The sequence below is a fragment of the Molothrus aeneus genome, chromosome Z, assembly GCF_037042795.1.
Source record: "Molothrus aeneus isolate 106 chromosome Z, BPBGC_Maene_1.0, whole genome shotgun sequence".
Classification (NCBI taxonomy): Eukaryota; Metazoa; Chordata; class Aves; order Passeriformes; family Icteridae; genus Molothrus; species Molothrus aeneus.
The window spans coordinates 7196165-7219840 of NC_089680.1; the positions used below are offsets into that span (position 1 = coordinate 7196165).

At 55.0% G+C, this 23676-nt stretch overlaps 7 protein-coding genes and 1 pseudogene across 13 annotated transcripts in view; 7 read left to right on the plus strand and 1 right to left on the minus strand.

Annotated features, from left to right (window-relative positions):
• The window catches only part of UBAP2 (ubiquitin associated protein 2), a 162504-nt gene that overhangs the window by 9599 nt on the left and 129229 nt on the right, over window positions 1-23676 (minus strand). The window lies entirely within an intron of this gene.
• On the plus strand, window positions 1643-4566 carry LOC136568593 (interferon type B-like). Its single transcript, XM_066568648.1, has 2 exons — window positions 1643-2212; window positions 4330-4566. The coding sequence occupies exons 1-2, from the start codon at window positions 1643-1645 to the stop codon at window positions 4564-4566; spliced, it is 807 nt and encodes a 268-aa protein (XP_066424745.1).
• LOC136568937 (interferon-like) lies at window positions 7229-7804 on the plus strand. The gene has a single exon (XM_066569173.1). The coding sequence runs from the start codon at window positions 7229-7231 to the stop codon at window positions 7802-7804; it is 576 nt and encodes a 191-aa protein (XP_066425270.1).
• LOC136569320 (interferon-like) lies at window positions 10226-10796 on the plus strand (annotated as a pseudogene).
• Window positions 13213-13788, plus strand: LOC136569080 (interferon-like). Its single transcript, XM_066569361.1, has one exon. It carries the CDS (start codon window positions 13213-13215, stop codon window positions 13786-13788), a length of 576 nt encoding a protein of 191 aa, XP_066425458.1.
• On the plus strand, window positions 16204-16779 carry LOC136569065 (interferon-like). Its single transcript, XM_066569343.1, has one exon. It carries the CDS (start codon window positions 16204-16206, stop codon window positions 16777-16779), a length of 576 nt encoding a protein of 191 aa, XP_066425440.1.
• LOC136569054 (interferon-like) lies at window positions 19196-19771 on the plus strand. Its single transcript, XM_066569330.1, has one exon. It carries the CDS (start codon window positions 19196-19198, stop codon window positions 19769-19771), a length of 576 nt encoding a protein of 191 aa, XP_066425427.1.
• On the plus strand, window positions 22187-22762 carry LOC136569030 (interferon-like). Its single transcript, XM_066569301.1, has one exon. The coding sequence runs from the start codon at window positions 22187-22189 to the stop codon at window positions 22760-22762; it is 576 nt and encodes a 191-aa protein (XP_066425398.1).

Below are 23676 nucleotides of genomic sequence, written 5' to 3' on the forward strand. Positions count from 1 at the left end.
TGATGAAAATGCCACAAAAAGAAGATCTAGAGAAGAGATGTGAACACAGTTCAGCTGATATGAACTGGCACACTAACATTTTCCCCCTATACGAACTGAACAAAATATAATCAAATCTGCATGAGAAGAAAGTGTAAAGGTAGCAGTTATTCTCACTCTACCTCGGCAGGGGAAAACCACATCAGTACTGAATATCCTACTTGTGCATACACACATTCAAACTAAAAACCCATTAGAAAATACAAGTGCAAGGCAGTTATGTCTGCAGTTCATGCCTGCCCAAAGGAAAACATCAGGGATGACACTCTGTTCTTCAAAACGTCACAGGTATCTCCCGACCTACAAAAGGAGAAGCTGTCAAAGCCAAAAGTGAAATATCAGAAATAGGCTCAAAAAGCGAGCAGAAAAGGATGAAAAAAGAGAAAGTGATGAGACAAAATAGATTTAAGTTCCACCCAGCAGCTCACTGGGTACCACACACACCAGCTGACACATTTGTAAGATCTTTGCAACAGATGAACAGAGAAGACAGCATATCCCAATGTAATGTACACCAAAAGAACCCAAACAACAAAAAAATCCACAGTGAGATTTTACAGAAGCACATTAGTTGAGTTAAATTTAAAAAAAAATCTCAGGAGATAATCCCAATCTTGCTTTATCAGCAACCATGGGGATCTCCTGCTGCTGAAGTTACACAGGAAGCAGTGATGACTCACATTTGGAACTTTGCCCACTTTCACTTTTCACATTAAGTGGATTGGACATGAAAAAGAAATATTCCCACCTGTTCCTGCCCCCAGACCATCTAACACTGCCACATTTTCACAAAGAATTCACAATACAATTAAAAAAACCTCCAAAATCGAGAAAGGACAAACACTGCATGAATAGTTGACAAAAAATCCTTTGTGACATCTGTGTATTTATTTCTAATTACCAACATACCAAGGGTAATTAACTCTGGATACAGGGGTATGAGAAATGGCTCCAAAAATATCATGCAAGATTTTGCAGGGAGAGGAAAAACTCTTGTACTAGCAAAGCTGCAGGTACCACAGAAAAAATAAAAAAGTATTAAAATATAAATACATATAAACAGAATTTAAAAAGACTGAGAGACTAACAATATTTGTCAATGAAAAATATAAGAAAACGCTAATTAACATGCAAAATAAACATTATATATGAATAATATTAGAGCATGCAATAAGAAAAAAAATAGATGCTGGTACATAGAGAAATTTTTAAATAAACCCCCAAAAAGGGCAACACACGAAACAGATGAAAAGACAATCCTGAAACACATCCCTGGCACAGCCAGCCGGAAAACTTCTGCCACGCTTTCGTCTCCTGTAATAGCTCAGTAACCAGGCTTCCCCCTGGCAGCAGCCCAGAAAAAGCGTCAGCTCCCGTTCTCACAGCAGTGTCCCCTCCTTCACAGTGACAAGCACCAAAGTTCTCAGAAGAAAGCAAAAGGAAAAACAAAAGTGAAAACGGAAAAGGGAAATTATCAGAAGATGGTGATGAAAGGAAAGCCTGGACATGGGCATATAACACTGCACAACCAGCAGCATCCCAAGCAAAGCAACCACGACTACCGAGCCAGAGCAGGCTCCTGCACAGCGCCCGAAGCTCCACCATGGCTGCACTTGGATGCGCACAGCCCCACCGGTGGCACAGCACCCTGGCGCTCCTGCTGCTCCTCATCGTGGCTCTGGCCACCGGCCTCCCGTGCCACCACCTGCGGACCCACGATCTTGGGAATGCACTCCAGCATCTGCAGGACATGGCTCCAAGAATGACACTGTCCTGCCACCTGCCAGAGCCGCCCTTCTTCCCCGCCAGCCTGCTCCACCACAACCTGCAGCCGCACCAAGCCGCCGCCACCGCCCTGCGCATCCTGCAGCACCTCTTCCACACCCTCAGCTCCAACAGCACCCGCCAGCACTGGCCCGGCCAGGCTCGCAACCACCTCCTCAACAAGCTGCAGCACCACATCCACCACCTGGAGCAATGCCTCCCCGACAACGCCACGCCCTTCAAAGGACCACGCAACCCGCTGCTCGCCATCAACAAGTACTTCAGGGACATCCACCTCTTCCTGCACGCCCACAACCACAGCGCCTGCGCCTGGGACCACGTCCGCATTGAAGCTCTTGTCTGCTTCCAACACGTGGACAGACTCATACGGCGAATGAAGTACCAAGCTGCTCTGGACCCCACTAAGTCCACGGATAGCAAACACCCAGCCCCAGACAGCACCAGTGGCCACAGATGGAGCGGTGATGGCAGCAGCCCAGGCTGGGATCACCTGGGACCAGTCACACCTCCTCCGACTGGTGAGCTGATGGGGAAAGGGGTATGACCGTGGTGACACTGGGGTCAGTCTGTGGCACAGCCCACACCCAAACTACAACCACTGGAGAGGAAGGAAGAGGAAATTTCTGTGCTACACTTTCATGGACACCTGCGAAGTACTGGGGATATGGATGATATTTATTACCTGTGGAATTACTGCGTTCATCCAGACTGTAACCTCACCTGATGAATGGGAAGGGGATCATGGACAGTGGAGAACTACGGTGGGACTCTTATTCCAATCACTATTTGTTACAAAACTGTGTTTACTTACTTATTTAATAATTAATGAACTTAGTTGTTTATTTATTTATTTATTTATTTATTATTTTGTTAGAAATAAAGACTTTTTGTAAAAGCAGAAAAGAATGCAAAAGCAAAGCTGCGGTCATTGTGCTTCATGCTTATACCTGATATGCAAAGATACCAACTCCTCAGACTGTGAGGGAATCAATCTCCCTCCTGCAGCCCATCTTGCCAATGCCTCCTGTCTGGGTCGAAGGCTATGGACAGCAGACCCTTCTCAGGGAATGCTGCTCCTGCAGCCCCCAGGCATTTCTTACAGCTGCCAGACCATTGGGGCACCCATTTGCCCCAAATGGCATGATGCCTGCCCTGCACACTTCCTCCTCTTCCACCACCACGCTCTCCCTTCTAGACCCTCCAATAATGCCAAGACATGAAAGCCACCTCCAAGCCATCATCCCACCACAACCTTCTGCAATGCCACAGCACTGCGTTGCAAGAAAGAGGATGGCATAGACAAGGTGCACCTCAAAGAATCAAGGAGGGGATCCATAAAGGTCTGCAGAGATTTGGACAAGGAACAGAACTCCAGTGCTACCAACTCCACCCAAGAAACATCAAAAAGACACAAACCCCACAGGAGATGTCCAGAACTGCTCAATGCTTTGCTACAGCCACCATAACTGGTCCAGGATGCTCCTGGCTGAGCTTACATCCCAGTGGCTACGGGCACCTGCTGCAGTACATATGGCACATTATCCTTGTCCTTCTTCACCCCAACACATCATTAGCAAGTAAAGAGATCCATCACCCAAACACCCTCACTCAACATGGTCCAACCCAGCGAGCACAGCATCCGTCATGAAGGAAACTGCACATGCATCACCAACACCAGCTGCTCCTTCACCCTCCAGCCATCAACCCAGAAGTATCTCCCCAGATCAGCAGCTCTGGCCTCCTCCTGCATGGGACAAAGAGGTTGTTTCCTGTGCTCAAACAACCTCCACCACTGCATCACCGCAAGGACACTGCTCCGTGCAAGCACAAATGATAACTTCCCGTTTAGCTGAGTGAGAAGAGGACCAAATTCAGAATCATAGAATCACTAAGGTTGGAAAAGACCTCCAAGATCATCAAGCTCAGCCTTTGACCAAACACCATTAAGCCATATCATGAAGTGCCACATCTACTCAATTTTTGAACACTTGCAGGGGTGGTGACTCCACCACTTCCCTAGGGAGCCTGTTCCAATGCTTAACCACTTCTTCAGTGAAGAAATTTTCCCTAATATCCAATCTGAACCTCCACTGGCACAACTTGAAGACATTTTCCTTTCCTATTGCTAGTTGCTCGGAGAAAAAGCTGATTCCCATGTGGTTACAACCTTTTAAATTGTTGTAGAGAGCGATAAGGTTGCCCTGAGCCTTCAAAACTAGCCTAGCCTACACTAAACTCGCCCAGTTCCCTCAGCTGCTCCTCATATGACTCACTCTACAGACCCTTCCCCAGCTCTGTTTCCTTCTCTGGACACACTCCAGCCCCCTCAGTGTCCTTCTTGCTGTGAGCAAACAAAGCTGAGCACACATTCCAGGTGTGGCCTCAGCCGTGCCCCCAGCCCAGGGGGACGGGCCCTGCCCTGCTCCTGCCGGCCCCTCCATGGCTGACACAGGCCCGGGGCCTTCGGCCTCCTTGGCCCCCTGGGCACACCCAGCTCCTGTCCAGCCACTGGAAACCAGCACCTCCAGGGCCTTGCCCACTCAGCAGCTTTCCAGCCACTGTCCCAGCCTGGAGCTGCAGGGGGTTGTTGTGACCCAGGGACAGGACCCAGCACTTGGCCTGGCTGAACCTCACACAACTGGCCCCGGCCCATGGATCCAGCCCGTGCAGATCCCTCTGCAGAGCCCCCCTGCCCTCCAGCAGATCAGCACTCACACCCAGCTTGGCCTTGTCTCAAACTGACTAAAGGAGCTCTTGATTCCCTCACTCAGATCATCAATAAAGATAAAAAACAGTACAGTACAGAGCCCCCAGTACAGAGCCCTGGGGGACACCACTACTGACCAGCTGCCTGCTGCAAGTAATTCCATCCGCCAGCACTCTCTGGGCCAGGCCAGCAGTCAGTTTTTAACTCAGAGAACAGAGCATCTAAGCCACAAACAGCTGGTGTCTCTAGGAGAATTCTATGGGATACGGCGTCAAAGACTTTTCTAAAGTCCTGGAAGTCAACATCCCCAGACTTTCCTTAATCCACTAAGAGGGTCACTGTGTTACAGAGGGAGATTGGGTCGGGCAGTAATGCCTTTCACAAACCCATACTGGCTGGGCCTGATCCCCTGGACCTCCTGTAGGTGCCATGCAATGGGCACTCAAGAAGACCTCCATGGCTTCCCCAGCACTGAGGTCAGGCTGACAGGCCCAAAGCTCCATGGATTCTACTTCTGACCCTTCCTGAAGACAAGAATTACACTGGCCACACTCTAGGTGCCTGCAGCCTCCTTGGTTAGCCAGAACTGCTTTTAAATTATGGAGAGTGGCTTGGTGAGCTTTCCACCAGCTCTCTTATATATTCAGGTACACAGCAGGACAAGGACCCCTCAAGATGAAACTTCCATTTGTACCACTGTCCTCCTGATGCTCCTATCCCTGTGATGTCAGGAATGAGGACCTCATTGGTTCTGTCTTTTCTGAGGCAGCTGAAGGAACTAAACCACTTTATGACAAAAACAGGAGTGGTGCTGATGACACAAGCTGGAATACAGGGGATTCCAACATGAAAGAAGAAATGCATTTGTATTATTTTTTGTATTCAGGTGATACAACACTAGAATAGGGATTAGAGAAGATGAGTGATATCTGTTCCTGAGGACATATCTAAAAGCATCACTGGATGCAGGTTCTTCTGATACCACCCCCACTCAGCATCACACAGCACTTGAGATATCCAGGGCAAAAAACCCAATTAAAATTAATTTTAAAAAATCTTTTATTGTTCAAAAGCAACAGCTTAGACGAGATTTCTTAAACTCCATCACAATGAAAGTCAAACTTCAAAAGGGAAGCAAGACACTGCAGAAGTTTCATCAACATTCAGTGCCCAGGTGCTTAGACCCAGAGCCACCTCCTCAACTTAATGACTTGAAAAACTCCTGAGGTCCTTAGACATAAACTATTTTACAACTGTATCAAAGGCTAAAAAGAAAGAATTTATTCATATGAATACAAAGAAAACAACCATATGGTAGCTAAAAACCCAGAAAAACCTAATGGAGAACTACAAAAAGACTTGGTCAAGTGTCCCAGATAGAATGGAAGCTTTGGACAACATTTATCAGGGAAGTCTTCCCATTGAGGTTCAGAAAGTATCTCCTTGCTGGCTAAACTCCTTCTCAGAGAAGTCTGGAGGCAGTTTAATACAATCCTAGTCTCACACTAGGTACACGGTTCATCTCTAATAAATTATATAACAGTAATTGAGTGTTTATACAAATTTGACCTGTAAGATTATGGATATATTTATTTAAACATTTATAAAAGAAAAGCATTTATATAGGAAAAAAATTATTAAATTTCTAAAAACAAATTCATCATGACAATATCAAAGAATTTTAATCAGAATTATCTGTGACACATTACAGACAGTTGCAACTACTTGTAGAGTGCTCTACTGCACCAATACTTCAAAACCCAGCTTAATAATAAGCTAGAGAACAATGCAATTAACCCAATGACTATTGTTCAGCCTCAAGCAATAACCTACAGATATGTCCCCATTCAAGGGAGAAATATCTATGCACATGAGTAGAAGGTCTGTTCTGAAAAACCCTACAGTTAAGGTGTAAAACTACAATTATAAAGAATAAAACGATTGATGCTAATGCATTAAAAGCTGTGACAGCTCAGTCAGCTCAGTAACTTATTAAAACTGTAACAGCTACTTCTTAGTAACTTATCAAAACTACCACTTCCGTTTTTCTACACCACGATTAAGCTGGCATGTCCTGACCAGTAGAATTATAAGTCAGGAAACTATACTTCAAAAATCTTCAAAATATTTCACCTTCAAGGAGATGAGTGAAAGTGACTTTAGCACTCTTCAAAACAAAAAACTCTGTTAATTTCCCTACCCAACACACCACATACAATTAAAGAAAAAAGAAAAGCCCAAGATACTATGATACAACTCATGGAGAGTGTCCTGTTATGGGAAAGAAGGGAAATTCAGCAAATTACAAGAGGAATAACAGATGAACCCAGAGAGAAAGGAAAACCACAAAAAACCCACAACATCATAGCAACAAAATGATGTAGCAAAATGTGGGGCTTCCTTTCCCCACAATCAACACACAAAAACCCAGATCCACAGACAAAAAGAGAATTACAACAACTTCCCAAGCTGAAGACACCCCAACAAAACACAGGCCCAAAACCACAACAGCAAGCAGTACAGACTGGAAACCACAGAAGGAAACTCCGGACAACCAGAAAGCGATGAAGGGAAAGCTGCCTCGCATACAAAGCCGCGCACCCGGAGCCACCCCAAGCACAGCCACCAGCAGCACCAGCCAGCCTCACCGGGCTCCTCCTGCCCAGCAGCACCCAACAGCACCCACAGAGACTCACCATGGCTGCGGCCACAGCCACACAGCCACGCCTGCCGCACGCCGCCCCGGCGCTCCTGCTCCTCCTCACCGCTCTGGCCGGCACCCTGGCCTGCCAACACCTCTGGACACACGAGGACACCTTCCCCGGCGACGCTCTCCGCCTCCTCCAGGACATGGCTGCGGTCGGCCACACGCAGCCCTGCCACCTGCCAGAGCCGCCCTTCTTCCCCGCCAGCCTGCTCCACCACAACCTGCAGCCGCACCAAGCCGCCGCCACCGCCCTGCGCATCCTGCAGCACCTCTTCCACACCCTCAGCTCCAACAGCACCCGCCAGCACTGGCCCGGCCAGGCTCGCAACCACCTCCTCAACAAGCTGCAGCACCACATCCACCACCTGGAGCAATGCCTCCCCGACAACGCCACGCCCTTCAAAGGACCACGCAACCCGCTGCTCGCCATCAACAAGTACTTCAGGGACATCCACCTCTTCCTGCACGCCCACAACCACAGCGCCTGCGCCTGGGACCACGTCCGCCTCGAAGCTCGTGCCTCTCTACTGCACCTCCACAACCTCACACGCGCCACGCGCCGCTAGCGCCAAGGCCCACCCGCCCAGCCACACCTAGGCCCCAAACCCACCTCCAACCCCACGCCTCCTCTCACCTGGGACCACACACAGGCCTGCAACAACCGCACGGCCCCCGCAGCCTTCAACCGCTGCGTCTCCAGCGATTCCGCTGCTCATACTGATACGGACCAAAGACCTTCTCCACTTATTTATTGACTTATTTATTTAGTTATTTATTTTATTTACCTATTTATTCACGTATTTATTTTTCTACCTCTTCACTTATTTGTGCCAGTCCAAATAAAGACTTATGACAAAACACTTGCCACTGCCTCTCCTCTCTCGAGCACTGCAAGCACTCTTTGCGCCAGGGGAAAGCCATCTCCGCCCAACGCCTACTCCAAGCCCTGCTGCAAACAGCCCCCGACCCCTCTTCTCAACGGCGCCTGCCCAAGCAGCAGCCCCTGTGCAAGCCCCTGTGCAAAAGCACTGCCAGCCTTTGGCCAACACCATGGAAGCACAAAAAGAAAAACACCCAAAGGCTGCTCAAGAGCACCGCTGCACCTCATCTGCTTTATCCACACCTTGCTCCATCCATCCAATCCATGCCCCTCTGACTCACAGACAACGACGTCATGCGGGACACTGTCAAGCACTTTGCACAAAGCCAGGCACACGAGGTCACTTTCCTTGCCCCTCTCCACCACTGCCGCGGAGCCCTAAGCATAGAACAGCACCAAAACTGCCAGGAATGGTGATTTTGCACTTTGGAATGCCATGCTCCCTGTTCCCAATCACCTCTTGCTTTTCCATTGGCCTTAACATAGTCTCCCGGAGAAGCAGCCTCATCTTCTTGCCTCACACAGAGCTCAGCCTGAATGCTCCGTACTTCCCACACTCTTCTCCTTTTCCCTTTCTAAAAACGGGGCTTCTACTTCCCTTCTACCGCTTCTTGGCCATTTGGACTGACAGACACCAGCTTTCAAAAACGATGCACTCTGGCCTAGCAACTCCATCTGAAAGTTCCCTCAGGACTCAGGCATTAACCTCTGCACGTGCCATGCACTCGGACACTAAGTTCAAGTTGCTAAGATGGTCTCAAAGTTGACCCTGTCCTACAGTGGCCCGGGGATCTCCATTCTGCAGGCAGGGCTCCCAGCACTTGCCACGCGCCACTTCAGCAGCGGGCCTGGAGATCGCTGACACACAAGGCTACAAACATCCACTCCCCTCCACAGCCTCTTTGCCCCAAAAGTCTCCAACCTTCAAAGCCCATGCTGTGCTCCTAGCAACCATCCAACCATTTCTCCACGAGGCCATGGCAATCGTCCCCTTGCAGATCTCTGCACAGCCCTCATTCCTCCTCACCGATCCCCAGCTTTTCTGCGCTTTTGCAAAGGCATCTGAAACTGCTGGCAAACCTTCGCTACTCAGCCGCAGAAGCCCAGGCCCTGCCGTCTTGCTCACACGTGATGTCCTCTAGACCCCCGTGCCTCTTCAGAGCCATCCCCTCCAAGGACGCCACACCTCGCACGGGCCAACGAGCCCTGAACAGGACACGCTCTTGCAGGCCAGGGCTCTGGCAATCCCAAAACACAACCCCATTGCTTTCACGGGGGACAGTCCTCTTTGGCCCTGCGGCTGCCTCATCCACCGGGCCATGCATCTCCAAACCGGACCCTTGCTCCAGGGCCACAGCCAGCGGAGCAAGCACGACAGGAAGAGCAAAGCCCCTCCCTTGCGCCGCCTTCTTCACTGAGCCTTCCTTGCCTGCCTCCTTGCTGGCTCCTCCCAAACACAGCCGCTGGAGCGCCTGCCTCTGTGCAAGGACACACTCAGGCCTCCAAGGCCCACGTGCACACACAGCCCCTTGAACACTGCCACTGCCTCTGGGCATTGACCCCAGGAGGGGAAACGCCAGCCCCCGCCCACTGACATCACCGCACATGCCTTGCAACCACAAAAGGAAAACAGTGGCTAAGATGAAAATAAAGGCAAGCCACCAAGTGAAAGGAAAAGTCACCACAGCCACCAGCAGGGCTTTGCGGGTGGAAAGCATGCTTGGCCACAAAGAGAGACTCAGTAGCACAGCACGGACCGCGCAGCTGGCCCGGCAGGTGAAGGGCAACAGCCAAGAGCCCTCTCCGCCACACCTGACAACGACGCCTCCGAGACAGAGCTTTCGCAAGGCCGGCACGCCGCTGCCACCACAATCCCCAACCACGGACACCCCGACCAAACACTTCCCCAAAACCTACACAGCCACCAGTACAGACTGGAAAGTACAGGCAGAAACTGCGGACAATCGGAAAGCGATGAAGGGAAAGCTGCCTCGCATACAAAGCCGCGCACCCGGAGCCACCCCAAGCACAGCCACCAGCAGCACCAGCCAGCCTCACCGGGCTCCTCCTGCCCAGCAGCACCCAACAGCACCCACAGAGACTCACCATGGCTGCGGCCACAGCCACACAGCCACGCCTGCCGCACCCCGGCGCTCCTGCTCCTCCTCACCGCTCTGGCCGGCACCCTGGCCTGCCAACACCTCTGGACACATGAGGACACCTTCCCCGGCGACGCTCTCCGCCTCCTCCAGGACATGGCTGCGGTCGGCCACACGCAGCCCTGCCACCTGCCAGAGCCGCCCTTCTTCCCCGCCAGCCTGCTCCACCACAACCTGCAGCCGCACCAAGCCGCCGCCACCGCCCTGCGCATCCTGCAGCACCTCTTCCACACCCTCAGCTCCAACAGCACCCGCCAGCACTGGCCCGGCCAGGTTCGCAACCACCTCCTCAACAAGCTGCAGCACCACATCCACCACCTGGAGCAATGCCTCCCCGACAACGCCACGCCCTTCAAAGGACCACGCAACCCGCTGCTCGCCATCAACAAGTACTTCAGGGACATCCACCTCTTCCTGCACGCCCACAACCACAGCGCCTGCGCCTGGGACCACGTCCGCCTCGAAGCTCGTGCCTCTCTACTGCACCTCCACAACCTCACACGCGCCACGCGCCGCTAGCGCCAAGGCCCACCCGCCCAGCCACACCTAGGCCCCAAACCCACCTCCAACCCCACGCCTCCTCTCACCTGGGACCACACACAGGCCTGCAACAACCGCACGGCCCCCGCAGCCTTCAACCGCTGCGTCTCCAGCGATTCCGCTGCTCATACTGATACGGACCAAAGACCTTCTCCACTTATTTATTGACTTATTTATTTAGTTATTTATTTTATTTACCTATTTATTCATGTATTTATTTTTCTACCTCTTCACTTATTTGTGCCAGTCCAAATAAAGACTTATGACAAAACACTTGCCACTGCCTCTCCTCTCTCGAGCACTGCAAGCACTCTTTGCGCCAGGGGAAAGCCATCTCCGCCCAACGCCTACTCCAAGCCCTGCTGCAAACAGCCCCCGACCCCTCTTCTCAACGGCGTCTGCCCAAGCAGCAGCCCCTGTGCAAGCCCCTGTGCAAAAGCACTGCCAGCCTTTGGCCAACACCATGGAAGCACAAAAAGAAAAACACCCAAAGGCTGCTCAAGAGCACCGCTGCACCTCATCTGCTTTATCCACACCTTGCTCCATCCATCCAATCCATGCCCCTCTGACTCACAGACAACGACGTCATGCGGGACACTGTCAAGCACTTTGCACAAAGCCAGGCACACGAGGTCACTTTCCTTGCCCCTCTCCACCACTGCCGCGGAGCCCTAAGCATAGAACAGCACCAAAACTGCCAGGAATGGTGATTTTGCACTTTGGAATGCCATGCTCCCTGTTCCCAATCACCTCTTGCTTTTCCATTGGCCTTAACATAGTCTCCCGGAGAAGCAGCCTCATCTTCTTGCCTCACACAGAGCTCAGCCTGAATGCTCCGTACTTCCCACACTCTTCTCCTTTTCCCTTTCTAAAAACGGGGCTTCTACTTCCCTTCTACCGCTTCTTGGCCATTTGGACTGACAGACACCAGCTTTCAAAAACGATGCACTCTGGCCTAGCAACTCCATCTGAAAGTTCCCTCAGGACTCAGGCATTAACCTCTGCACGTGCCATGCACTCGGACACTAAGTTCAAGTTGCTAAGATGGTCTCAAAGTTGACCCTGTCCTACAGTGGCCCGGGGATCTCCATTCTGCAGGCAGGGCTCCCAGCACTTGCCACGCGCCACTTCAGCAGCGGGCCTGGAGATCGCTGACACACAAGGCTACAAACATCCACTCCCCTCCACAGCCTCTTTGCCCCAAAAGTCTCCAACCTTCAAAGCCCATGCTGTGCTCCTAGCAACCATCCAACCATTTCTCCACGAGGCCATGGCAATCGTCCCCTTGCAGATCTCTGCACAGCCCTCATTCCTCCTCACCGATCCCCAGCTTTTCTGCGCTTTTGCAAAGGCATCTGAAACTGCTGGCAAACCTTCGCTACTCAGCCGCAGAAGCCCAGGCCCTGCCGTCTTGCTCACACGTGATGTCCTCTAGACCCCCGTGCCTCTTCAGAGCCATCCCCTCCAAGGACGCCACACCTCGCACGGGCCAACGAGCCCTGAACAGGACACGCTCTTGCAGGCCAGGGCTCTGGCAATCCCAAAACACAACCCCATTGCTTTCACGGGGGACAGTCCTCTTTGGCCCTGCGGCTGCCTCATCCACCGGGCCATGCATCTCCAAACCGGACCCTTGCTCCAGGGCCACAGCCAGCGGAGCAAGCACGACAGGAAGAGCAAAGCCCCTCCCTTGCGCCGCCTTCTTCACTGAGCCTTCCTTGCCTGCCTCCTTGCTGGCTCCTCCCAAACACAGCCGCTGGAGCGCCTGCCTCTGTGCAAGGACACACTCAGGCCTCCAAGGCCCACGTGCACACACAGCCCCTTGAACACTGCCTCTGGGCATTGACCCCAGGAGGGGAAACGCCAGCCCCCGCCCACTGACATCACCGCACATGCCTTGCAACCACAAAAGGAAAACAGTGGCTAAGATGAAAATAAAGGCAAGCCACCAAGTGAAAGGAAAAGTCACCACAGCCACCAGCAGGGCTTTGCGGGTGGAAAGCATGCTTGGCCACAAAGAGAGACTCAGTAGCACAGCACGGACCGCGCAGCTGGCCCGGCAGGTGAAGGGCAACAGCCAAGAGCCCTCTCCGCCACACCTGACAACGACGCCTCCGAGACAAGAGCTTTCGCAAGGCCGGCACGCCGCTGCCACCACAATCCCCAACCACGGACACCCCGACCAAACACTTCCCCAAAACCTACACAGCCACCAGTACAGACTGGAAAGTACAGGCAGAAACTGCGGACAACCGGAAAGCGATGAAGGGAAAGCTGCCTCGCATACAAAGCCGCGCACCCGGAGCCACCCCAAGCACAGCCACCAGCAGCACCAGCCAGCCTCACCGGGCTCCTCCTGCCCAGCAGCACCCAACAGCACCCACAGAGACTCACCATGGCTGCGGCCACAGCCACACAGCCACACCTGCCGCACGCCGCCCCGGCGCTCCTGCTCCTCCTCACCGCTCTGGCCGGCACCCTGGCCTGCCAACACCTCTGGACACACGAGGACACCTTCCCCGGCGACGCTCTCCGCCTCCTCCAGGACATGGCTGCGGTCGGCCACACGCAGCCCTGCCACCTGCCAGAGCCGCCCTTCTTCCCCGCCAGCCTGCTCCACCACAACCTGCAGCCGCACCAAGCCGCCGCCACCGCCCTGCGCATCCTGCAGCACCTCTTCCACACCCTCAGCTCCAACAGCACCCGCCAGCACTGGCCCGGCCAGGCTCGCAACCACCTCCTCAACAAGCTGCAGCACCACATCCACCACCTGGAGCAATGCCTCCCCGACAACGCCACGCCCTTCAAAGGACCACGCAACCCGCTGCTCGCCATCAACAAGTACTTCAGGGACATCCACCTCTTCCTGCACGCCCACAACCACAGCGCCTGCGCCTGGGACCACGTCCGCCTCGAAGCTCGTGCCTCTCTACTGCACCTCCACAACCTCACACGCGCCACGCGCCGCTAGCGCCAAGGCCCACCCGCCCAGCCACACCTAGGCCCCAAACCCACCTCCAACCCCACGCCTCCTCTCACCTGGGACCACACACAGGCCTGCAACAACCGCACGGCCCCCGCAGCCTTCAACCGCTGCGTCTCCAGCGATTCCGCTGCTCATACTGATACGGACCAAAGACCTTCTCCACTTATTTATTGACTTATTTATTTAGTTATTTATTTTATTTACCTATTTATTCACGTATTTATTTTTCTACCTCTTCACTTATTTGTGCCAGTCCAAATAAAGACTTATGACAAAACACTTGCCACTGCCTCTCCTCTCTCGAGCACTGCAAGCACTCTTTGCGCCAGGGGAAAGCCATCTCCGCCCAACGCCTACTCCAAGCCCTGCTGCAAACAGCCCCCGACCCCTCTTCTCAACGGCGCCTGCCCAAGCAGCAGCCCCTGTGCAAGCCCCTGTGCAAAAGCACTGCCAGCCTTTGGCCAACACCATGGAAGCACAAAAAGAAAAACACCCAAAGGCTGCTCAAGAGCACCGCTGCACCTCATCCGCTTTATCCACACCTTGCTCCATCCATCCAATCCATGCCCCTCTGACTCACAGACAACGACGTCATGCGGGACACTGTCAAGCACTTTGCACAAAGCCAGGCACACGAGGTCACTTTCCTTGCCCCTCTCCACCACTGCCGCGGAGCCCTAAGCATAGAACAGCACCAAAACTGCCAGGAATGGTGATCTTGCACTTTGGAATGCCATGCTCCCTGTTCCCAATCACCTCTTGCTTTTCCATTGGCCTTAACATAGTCTCCCGGAGAAGCAGCCTCATCTTCTTGCCTCACACAGAGCTCAGCCTGAATGCTCCGTACTTCCCACACTCTTCTCCTTTTCCCTTTCTAAAAACGGGGCTTCTACTTCCCTTCTACCGCTTCTTGGCCATTTGGACTGACAGACACCAGCTTTCAAAAACGATGCACTCTGGCCTAGCAACTCCATCTGAAAGTTCCCTCAGGACTCAGGCATTAACCTCTGCACGTGCCATGCACTCGGACACTAAGTTCAAGTTGCTAAGATGGTCTCAAAGTTGACCCTGTCCTACAGTGGCCCGGGGATCTCCATTCTGCAGGCAGGGCTCCCAGCACTTGCCACGCGCCACTTCAGCAGCGGGCCTGGAGATCGCTGACACACAAGGCTACAAACATCCACTCCCCTCCACAGCCTCTTTGCCCCAAAAGTCTCCAACCTTCAAAGCCCATGCTGTGCTCCTAGCAACCATCCAACCATTTCTCCACGAGGCCATGGCAATCGTCCCCTTGCAGATCTCTGCACAGCCATCATTCCTCCTCACCGATCCCCAGCTTTTCTGCGCTTTTGCAAAGGCATCTGAAACTGCTGGCAAACCTTCGCTACTCAGCCGCAGAAGCCCAGGCCCTGCCGTCTTGCTCACACGTGATGTCCTCTAGACCCCCGTGCCTCTTCAGAGCCATCCCCTCCAAGGACGCCACACCTCGCACGGGCCAACGAGCCCTGAACAGGACACGCTCTTGCAGGCCAGGGCTCTGGCAATCCCAAAACACAACCCCATTGCTTTCACGGGGGACAGTCCTCTTTGGCCCTGCGGCTGCCTCATCCACTGGGCCATGCATCTCCAAACCGGACCCTTGCTCCAGGGCCACAGCCAGCGGAGCAAGCACGACAGGAAGAGCAAAGCCCCTCCCTTGCGCCGCCTTCTTCACTGAGCCTTCCTTGCCTGCCTCCTTGCTGGCTCCTCCCAAACACAGCCGCTGGAGCGCCTGCCTCTGTGCAAGGACACACTCAGGCCTCCAAGGCCCACGTGCACACACAGCCCCTCGAACACTGCCTCTGGGCATTGACCCCAGGAGGGGAAACGCCAGCCCCCGCCCACTGACATCACCGCACATGCCTTGCAACCACAAAAGGAAAACAGTGGCTAAGATGAAAATAAAGGCAAGCCACCGAGTGAAAGGAAAAGTCACCACAGCCACCAGCAGGGCTTTGCGGGTGGAAAGCATGCTTGGCCACAAAGAGAGACTCAGTAGCACAGCACGGACCGCGCAGCTGGCCCGGCAGGTGAAGGGCAACAGCCAAGAGCCCTCTCCGCCACACCTGACAACGACGCCTCCGAGACAGAGCTTTCGCAAGGCCGGCACGCCGCTGCCACCACAATCCCCAACCACGGACACCCCGACCAAACACTTCCCCAAAACCTACACAGCCACCAGTACAGACTGGAAAGTACAGGCAGAAACTGCGGACAACCGGAAAGCGATGAAGGGAAAGCTGCCTCGCATACAAAGCCGCGCACCCGGAGCCACCCCAAGCACAGCCACCAGCAGCACCAGCCAGCCTCACCGGGCTCCTCCTGCCCAGCAGCACCCAACAGCACCCACAGAGAATCACCATGGCTGCGGCCACAGCCACACAGCCACGCCTGCCGCACGCCGCCCCGGCGCTCCTGCTCCTCCTCACCGCTCTGGCCGGCACCCTGGCCTGCCAACACCTCTGGACACACGAGGACACCTTCCCCGGCGACGCTCTCCGCCTCCTCCAGGACATGGCTGCTGTCGGCCACACGCAGCCCTGCCACCTGCCAGAGCCGCCCTTCTTCCCCGCCAGCCTGCTCCACCACAACCTGCAGCCGCACCAAGCCGCCGCCACCGCCCTGCGCATCCTGCAGCACCTCTTCCACACCCTCAGCTCCAACAGCACCCGCCAGCACTGGCCCGGCCAGGCTCGCAACCACCTCCTCAACAAGCTGCAGCACCACATCCACCACCTGGAGCAATGCCTCCCCGACAACGCCACGCCCTTCAAAGGACCACGCAACCCGCTGCTCGCCATCAACAAGTACTTCAGGGACATCCACCTCTTCCTGCACGCCCACAACCACAGCGCCTGCGCCTGGGACCACGTCCGCCTCGAAGCTCGTGCCTCTCTACTGCACCTCCACAACCTCACACGCGCCACGCGCCGCTAGCGCCAAGGCCCACCCGCCCAGCCACACCTAGGCCCCAAACCCACCTCCAACCCCACGCCTCCTCTCACCTGGGACCACACACAGGCCTGCAACAACCGCACGGCCCCCGCAGCCTTCAACCGCTGCGTCTCCAGCGATTCTGCTGCTCATACTGATACGGACCAAAGACCTTCTCCACTTATTTATTGACTTATTTATTTAGTTATTTATTTTATTTACCTATTTATTCACGTATTTATTTTTCTACCTCTTCACTTATTTGTGCCAGTCCAAATAAAGACTTATGACAAAACACTTGCCACTGCCTCTCCTCTCTCGAGCACTGCAAGCACTCTTTGCGCCAGGGGAAAGCCATCTCCGCCCAACGCCTACTCCAAGCCCTGCTGCAAACAGCCCCCGACCCCTCTTCTCAACGGCGCCTGCCCAAGCAGCAGCCCCTGTGCAAGCCCCTGTGCAAAAGCACTGCCAGCCTTTGGCCAACATCATGGAAGCACAAAAAGAAAAACACCCAAAGGCTGCTCAAGAGCACCGCTGCACCTCATCTGCTTTATCCACACCTTGCTCCATCCATCCAATCCATGCCCCTCTGACTCACAGACAACGACGTCATGCGGGACACTGTCAAGCACTTTGCACAAAGCCAGGCACACGAGGTCACTTTCCTTGCCCCTCTCCACCACTGCCGCGGAGCCCTAAGCATAGAACAGCACCAAAACTGCCAGGAATGGTGATTTTGCACTTTGGAATGCCATGCTCCCTGTTCCCAATCACCTCTTGCTTTTCCATTGGCCTTAACATAGTCTCCCGGAGAAGCAGCCTCATCTTCTTGCCTCACACAGAGCTCAGCCTGAATGCTCCGTACTTCCCACACTCTTCTCCTTTTCCCTTTCTAAAAACGGGGCTTCTACTTCCCTTCTACCGCTTCTTGGCCATTTGGACTGACAGACACCAGCTTTCAAAAACGATGCACTCTGGCCTAGCAACTCCATCTGAAAGTTCCCTCAGGACTCAGGCATTAACCTCTGCACGTGCCATGCACTCGGACACTAAGTTCAAGTTGCTAAGATGGTCTCAAAGTTGACCCTGTCCTACAGTGGCCCGGGGATCTCCATTCTGCAGGCAGGGCTCCCAGCACTTGCCACGCGCCACTTCAGCAGCGGGCCTGGAGATCGCTGACACACAAGGCTACAAACATCCACTCCCCTCCACAGCCTCTTTGCCCCAAAAGTCTCCAACCTTCAAAGCCCATGCTGTGCTCCTAGCAACCATCCAACCATTTCTCCACGAGGCCATGGCAATCGTCCCCTTGCAGATCTCTGCACAGCCCTCATTCCTCCTCACCGATCCCCAGCTTTTCTGCGCTTTTGCAAAGGCATCTGAAACTGCTGGCAAACCTTCGCTACTCAGCCGCAGAAGCCCAGGCCCTGCCGTCTTGCTCACATGTGATGTCCTCTAGACCCCCGTGCCTCTTCAGAGCCATCCCCTCCAAGGACGCCACACCTCGCACGGGCCAACGAGCCCTGAACAGGACACGCTCTTGCAGGCCAGGGCTCTGGCAATCCCAAAACACAACCCCATTGCTTTCACGGGGGACAGTCCTCTTTGGCCCTGCGGCTGCCTCATCCACTGGGCCAATGCATCTCCAAACTGGACTCTTGCTCCAGGGCCACAGCCAGCGGAGCAAGCACGACAGGAAGAGCAAAGCCCCTCCCTTGCGCCGCCTTCTTCACTGAGCCTTCCTTGCCTGCCTCCTTGCTGGCTCCTCCCAAACACAGCCGCTGGAGCGCCTGCCTCTGTGCAAGGACACACTCAGGCCTCCAAGGCCCACGTGCACACACAGCCCCTCGAACACTGCCTCTGGGCATTGACCCCAGGAGGGGAAACGCCAGCCCCCGCCCACTGACATCACCGCACATGCCTTGCAACCACAAAAGGAAAACAGTGGCTAAGATGAAAATAAAGGCAAGCCACCGAGTGAAAGGAAAAGTCACCACAGCCACCAGCAGGGCTTTGCGGGTGGAAAGCATGCTTGGCCACAAAGAGAGACTCAGTAGCACAGCACGGACCGCGCAGCTGGCCCGGCAGGTGAAGGGCAACAGCCAAGAGCCCTCTCCGCCACACCTGACAACAACGCCTCCGAGACAGAGCTTTCGCAAGGCCGGCACGCCGCTGCCACCACAATCCCCAACCACGGACACCCCGACCAAACACTTCCCCAAAACCTACACAGCCACCAGTACAGACTGGAAAGTACAGGCAGAAACTGCGGACAACCGGAAAGCGATGAAGGGAAAGCTGCCTCGCATACAAAGCCGCGCACCCGGAGCCACCCCAAGCACAGCCACCAGCAGCACCAGCCAGCCTCACCGGGCTCCTCCTGCCCAGCAGCACCCAACAGCACCCACAGAGAATCACCATGGCTGCGGCCACAGCCACACAGCCACGCCTGCCGCACGCCGCCCCGGCGCTCCTGCTCCTCCTCACCGCTCTGGCCGGCACCCTGGCCTGCCAACACCTCTGGACACACGAGGACACCTTCCCCGGCGACGCTCTCCGCCTCCTCCAGGACATGGCTGCGGTCGGCCACACGCAGCCCTGCCACCTGCCAGAGCCGCCCTTCTTCCCCGCCAGCCTGCTCCACCACAACCTGCAGCCGCACCAAGCCGCCGCCACCGCCCTGCGCATCCTGCAGCACCTCTTCCACACCCTCAGCTCCAACAGCACCCGCCAGCACTGGCCCGGCCAGGCTCGCAACCACCTCCTCAACAAGCTGCAGCACCACATCCACCACCTGGAGCAATGCCTCCCCGACAACGCCACGCCCTTCAAAGGACCACGCAACCCGCTGCTCGCCATCAACAAGTACTTCAGGGACATCCACCTCTTCCTGCACGCCCACAACCACAGCGCCTGCGCCTGGGACCACGTCCGCCTCGAAGCTCGTGCCTCTCTACTGCACCTCCACAACCTCACACGCGCCACGCGCCGCTAGCGCCAAGGCCCACCCGCCCAGCCACACCTAGGCCCCAAACCCACCTCCAACCCCACGCCTCCTCTCACCTGGGACCACACACAGGCCTGCAACAACCGCACGGCCCCCGCAGCCTTCAACCGCTGCGTCTCCAGCGATTCCGCTGCTCATACTGATACGGACCAAAGACCTTCTCCACTTATTTATTGACTTATTTATTTAGTTATTTATTTTATTTACCTATTTATTCACGTATTTATTTTTCTACCTCTTCACTTATTTGTGCCAGTCCAAATAAAGACTTATGACAAAACACTTGCCACTGCCTCTCCTCTCTCGAGCACTGCAAGCACTCTTTGCGCCAGGGGAAAGCCATCTCCGCCCAACGCCTACTCCAAGCCCTGCTGCAAACAGCCCCCGACCCCTCTTCTCAACGGCGCCTGCCCAAGCAGCAGCCCCTGTGCAAGCCCCTGTGCAAAAGCACTGCCAGCCTTTGGCCAACACCATGGAAGCACAAAAAGAAAAACACCCAAAGGCTGCTCAAGAGCACCGCTGCACCTCATCTGCTTTATCCACACCTTGCTCCATCCATCCAATCCATGCCCCTCTGACTCACAGACAACGACGTCATGCGGGACACTGTCAAGCACTTTGCACAAAGCCAGGCACACGAGGTCACTTTCCTTGCCCCTCTCCACCACTGCCGCGGAGCCCTAAGCATAGAACAGCACCAAAACTGCCAGGAATGGTGATTTTGCACTTTGGAATGCCATGCTCCCTGTTCCCAATCACCTCTTGCTTTTCCATTGGCCTTAACATAGTCTCCCGGAGAAGCAGCCTCATCTTCTTGCCTCACACAGAGCTCAGCCTGAATGCTCCGTACTTCCCACACTCTTCTCCTTTTCCCTTTCTAAAAACGGGGCTTCTACTTCCCTTCTACCGCTTCTTGGCCATTTGGACTGACAGACACCAGCTTTCAAAAACGATGCACTCTGGCCTAGCAACTCCATCTGAAAGTTCCCTCAGGACTCAGGCATTAACCTCTGCACGTGCCATGCACTCGGACACTAAGTTCAAGTTGCTAAGATGGTCTCAAAGTTGACCCTGTCCTACAGTGGCCCGGGGATCTCCATTCTGCAGGCAGGGCTCCCAGCACTTGCCACGCGCCACTTCAGCAGCGGGCCTGGAGATCGCTGACACACAAGGCTACAAACATCCACTCCCCTCCACAGCCTCTTTGCCCCAAAAGTCTCCAACCTTCAAAGCCCATGCTGTGCTCCTAGCAACCATCCAACCATTTCTCCACGAGGCCATGGCAATCGTCCCCTTGCAGATCTCTGCACAGCCCTCATTCCTCCTCACCGATCCCCAGCTTTTCTGCGCTTTTGCAAAGGCATCTGAAACTGCTGGCAAACCTTCGCTACTCAGCCGCAGAAGCCCAGGCCCTGCCGTCTTGCTCACACGTGATGTCCTCTAGACCCCCGTGCCTCTTCAGAGCCATCCCCTCCAAGGACGCCACACCTCGCACGGGCCAACGAGCCCTGAACAGGACATGCTCTTGCAGGCCAGGGCTCTGGCAATCCCAAAACACAACCCCATTGCTTTCACGGGGGACAGTCCTCTTTGGCCCTGCGGCTGCCTCATCCACCGGGCCATGCATCTCCAAACCGGACCCTTGCTCCAGGGCCACAGCCAGCGGAGCAAGCACGACAGGAAGAGCAAAGCCCCTCCCTTGCGCCGCCTTCTTCACTGAGCCTTCCTTGCCTGCCTCCTTGCTGGCTCCTCCCAAACACAGCAGCTGGAGCGCCTGCCTCTGTGCAAGGACACACTCAGGCCTCCAAGGCCCACGTGCACACACAGCCCCTCGAACACTGCCTCTGGGCATTGACCCCAGGAGGGGAAACGCCAGCCCCCGCCCACTGACATCACCGCACATGCCTTGCAACCACAAAAGGAAAACAGTGGCTAAGATGAAAATAAAGGCAAGCCACCGAGTGAAAGGAAAAGTCACCACAGCCACCAGCAGGGCTTTGCGGGTGGAAAGCATGCTTGGCCACAAAGAGAGACTCAGTAGCACAGCACGGACCGCGCAGCTGGCCCGGCAGGTGAAGGGCAACAGCCAAGAGCCCTCTCCGCCACACCTGACAACGACGCCTCCGAGACAGAGCTTTCGCAAGGCCGGCACGCCGCTGCCACCACAATCCCCAACCACGGACACCCCGACCAAACACTTCCCCAAAACCTACACAGCCACCAGTACAGACTGGAAAGTACAGGCAGAAACTGCGGACAACCGGAAAGCGATGAAGGGAAAGCTGCCTCGCATACAAAGCCGCGCACCCGGAGCCACCCCAAGCACAGCCACCAGCAGCACCAGCCAGCCTCACCGGGCTCCTCCTGCCCAGCAGCACCCAACAGCACCCACAGAGAATCACCATGGCTGCGGCCACAGCCACACAGCCACGCCTGCCGCACGCCGCCCCGGCGCTCCTGCTCCTCCTCACCGCTCTGGCCGGCACCCTGGCCTGCCAACACCTCTGGACACACGAGGACACCTTCCCCGGCGACGCTCTCCGCCTCCTCCAGGACATGGCTGCTGTCGGCCACACGCAGCCCTGCCACCTGCCAGAGCCGCCCTTCTTCCCCGCCAGCCTGCTCCACCACAACCTGCAGCCGCACCAAGCCGCCGCCACCGCCCTGCGCATCCTGCAGCACCTCTTCCACACCCTCAGCTCCAACAGCACCCGCCAGCACTGGCCCGGCCAGGCTCGCAACCACCTCCTCAACAAGCTGCAGCACCACATCCACCACCTGGAGCAATGCCTCCCCGACAACGCCACGCCCTTCAAAGGACCACGCAACCCGCTGCTCGCCATCAACAAGTACTTCAGGGACATCCACCTCTTCCTGCACGCCCACAACCACAGCGCCTGCGCCTGGGACCACGTCCGCCTCGAAGCTCGTGCCTCTCTACTGCACCTCCACAACCTCACACGCGCCACGCGCCGCTAGCGCCAAGGCCCACCCGCCCAGCCACACCTAGGCCCCAAACCCACCTCCAACCCCACGCCTCCTCTCACCTGGGACCACACACAGGCCTGCAACAACCGCACGGCCCCCGCAGCCTTCAACCGCTGCGTCTCCAGCGATTCCGCTGCTCATACTGATACGGACCAAAGACCTTCTCCACTTATTTATTGACTTATTTATTTAGTTATTTATTTTATTTACCTATTTATTCACGTATTTATTTTTCTACCTCTTCACTTATTTGTGCCAGTCCAAATAAAGACTTATGACAAAACACTTGCCACTGCCTCTCCTCTCTCGAGCACTGCAAGCACTCTTTGCGCCAGGGGAAAGCCATCTCCGCCCAACGCCTACTCCAAGCCCTGCTGCAAACAGCCCCCGACCCCTCTTCTCAATGGCGCCTGCCCAAGCAGCAGCCCCTGTGCAAGCCCCTGTGCAAAAGCACTGCCAGCCTTTGGCCAACATCATGGAAGCACAAAAAGAAAAACACCCAAAGGCTGCTCAAGAGCACCGCTGCACCTCATCTGCTTTATCCACACCTTGCTCCATCCATCCAATCCATGCCCCTCTGACTCACAGACAACGACGTCATGCGGGACACTGTCAAGCACTTTGCACAAAGCCAGGCACACGAGGTCACTTTCCTTGCCCCTCTCCACCACTGCCGCGGAGCCCTAAGCATAGAACAGCACCAAAACTGCCAGGAATGGTGATCTTGCACTTTGGAATGCCATGCTCCCTGTTCCCAATCACCTCTTGCTTTTCCATTGGCCTTAACATAGTCTCCCGGAGAAGCAGCCTCATCTTCTTGCCTCACACAGAGCTCAGCCTGAATGCTCCGTACTTCCCACACTCTTCTCCTTTTCCCTTTCTAAAAACGGGGCTTCTACTTCCCT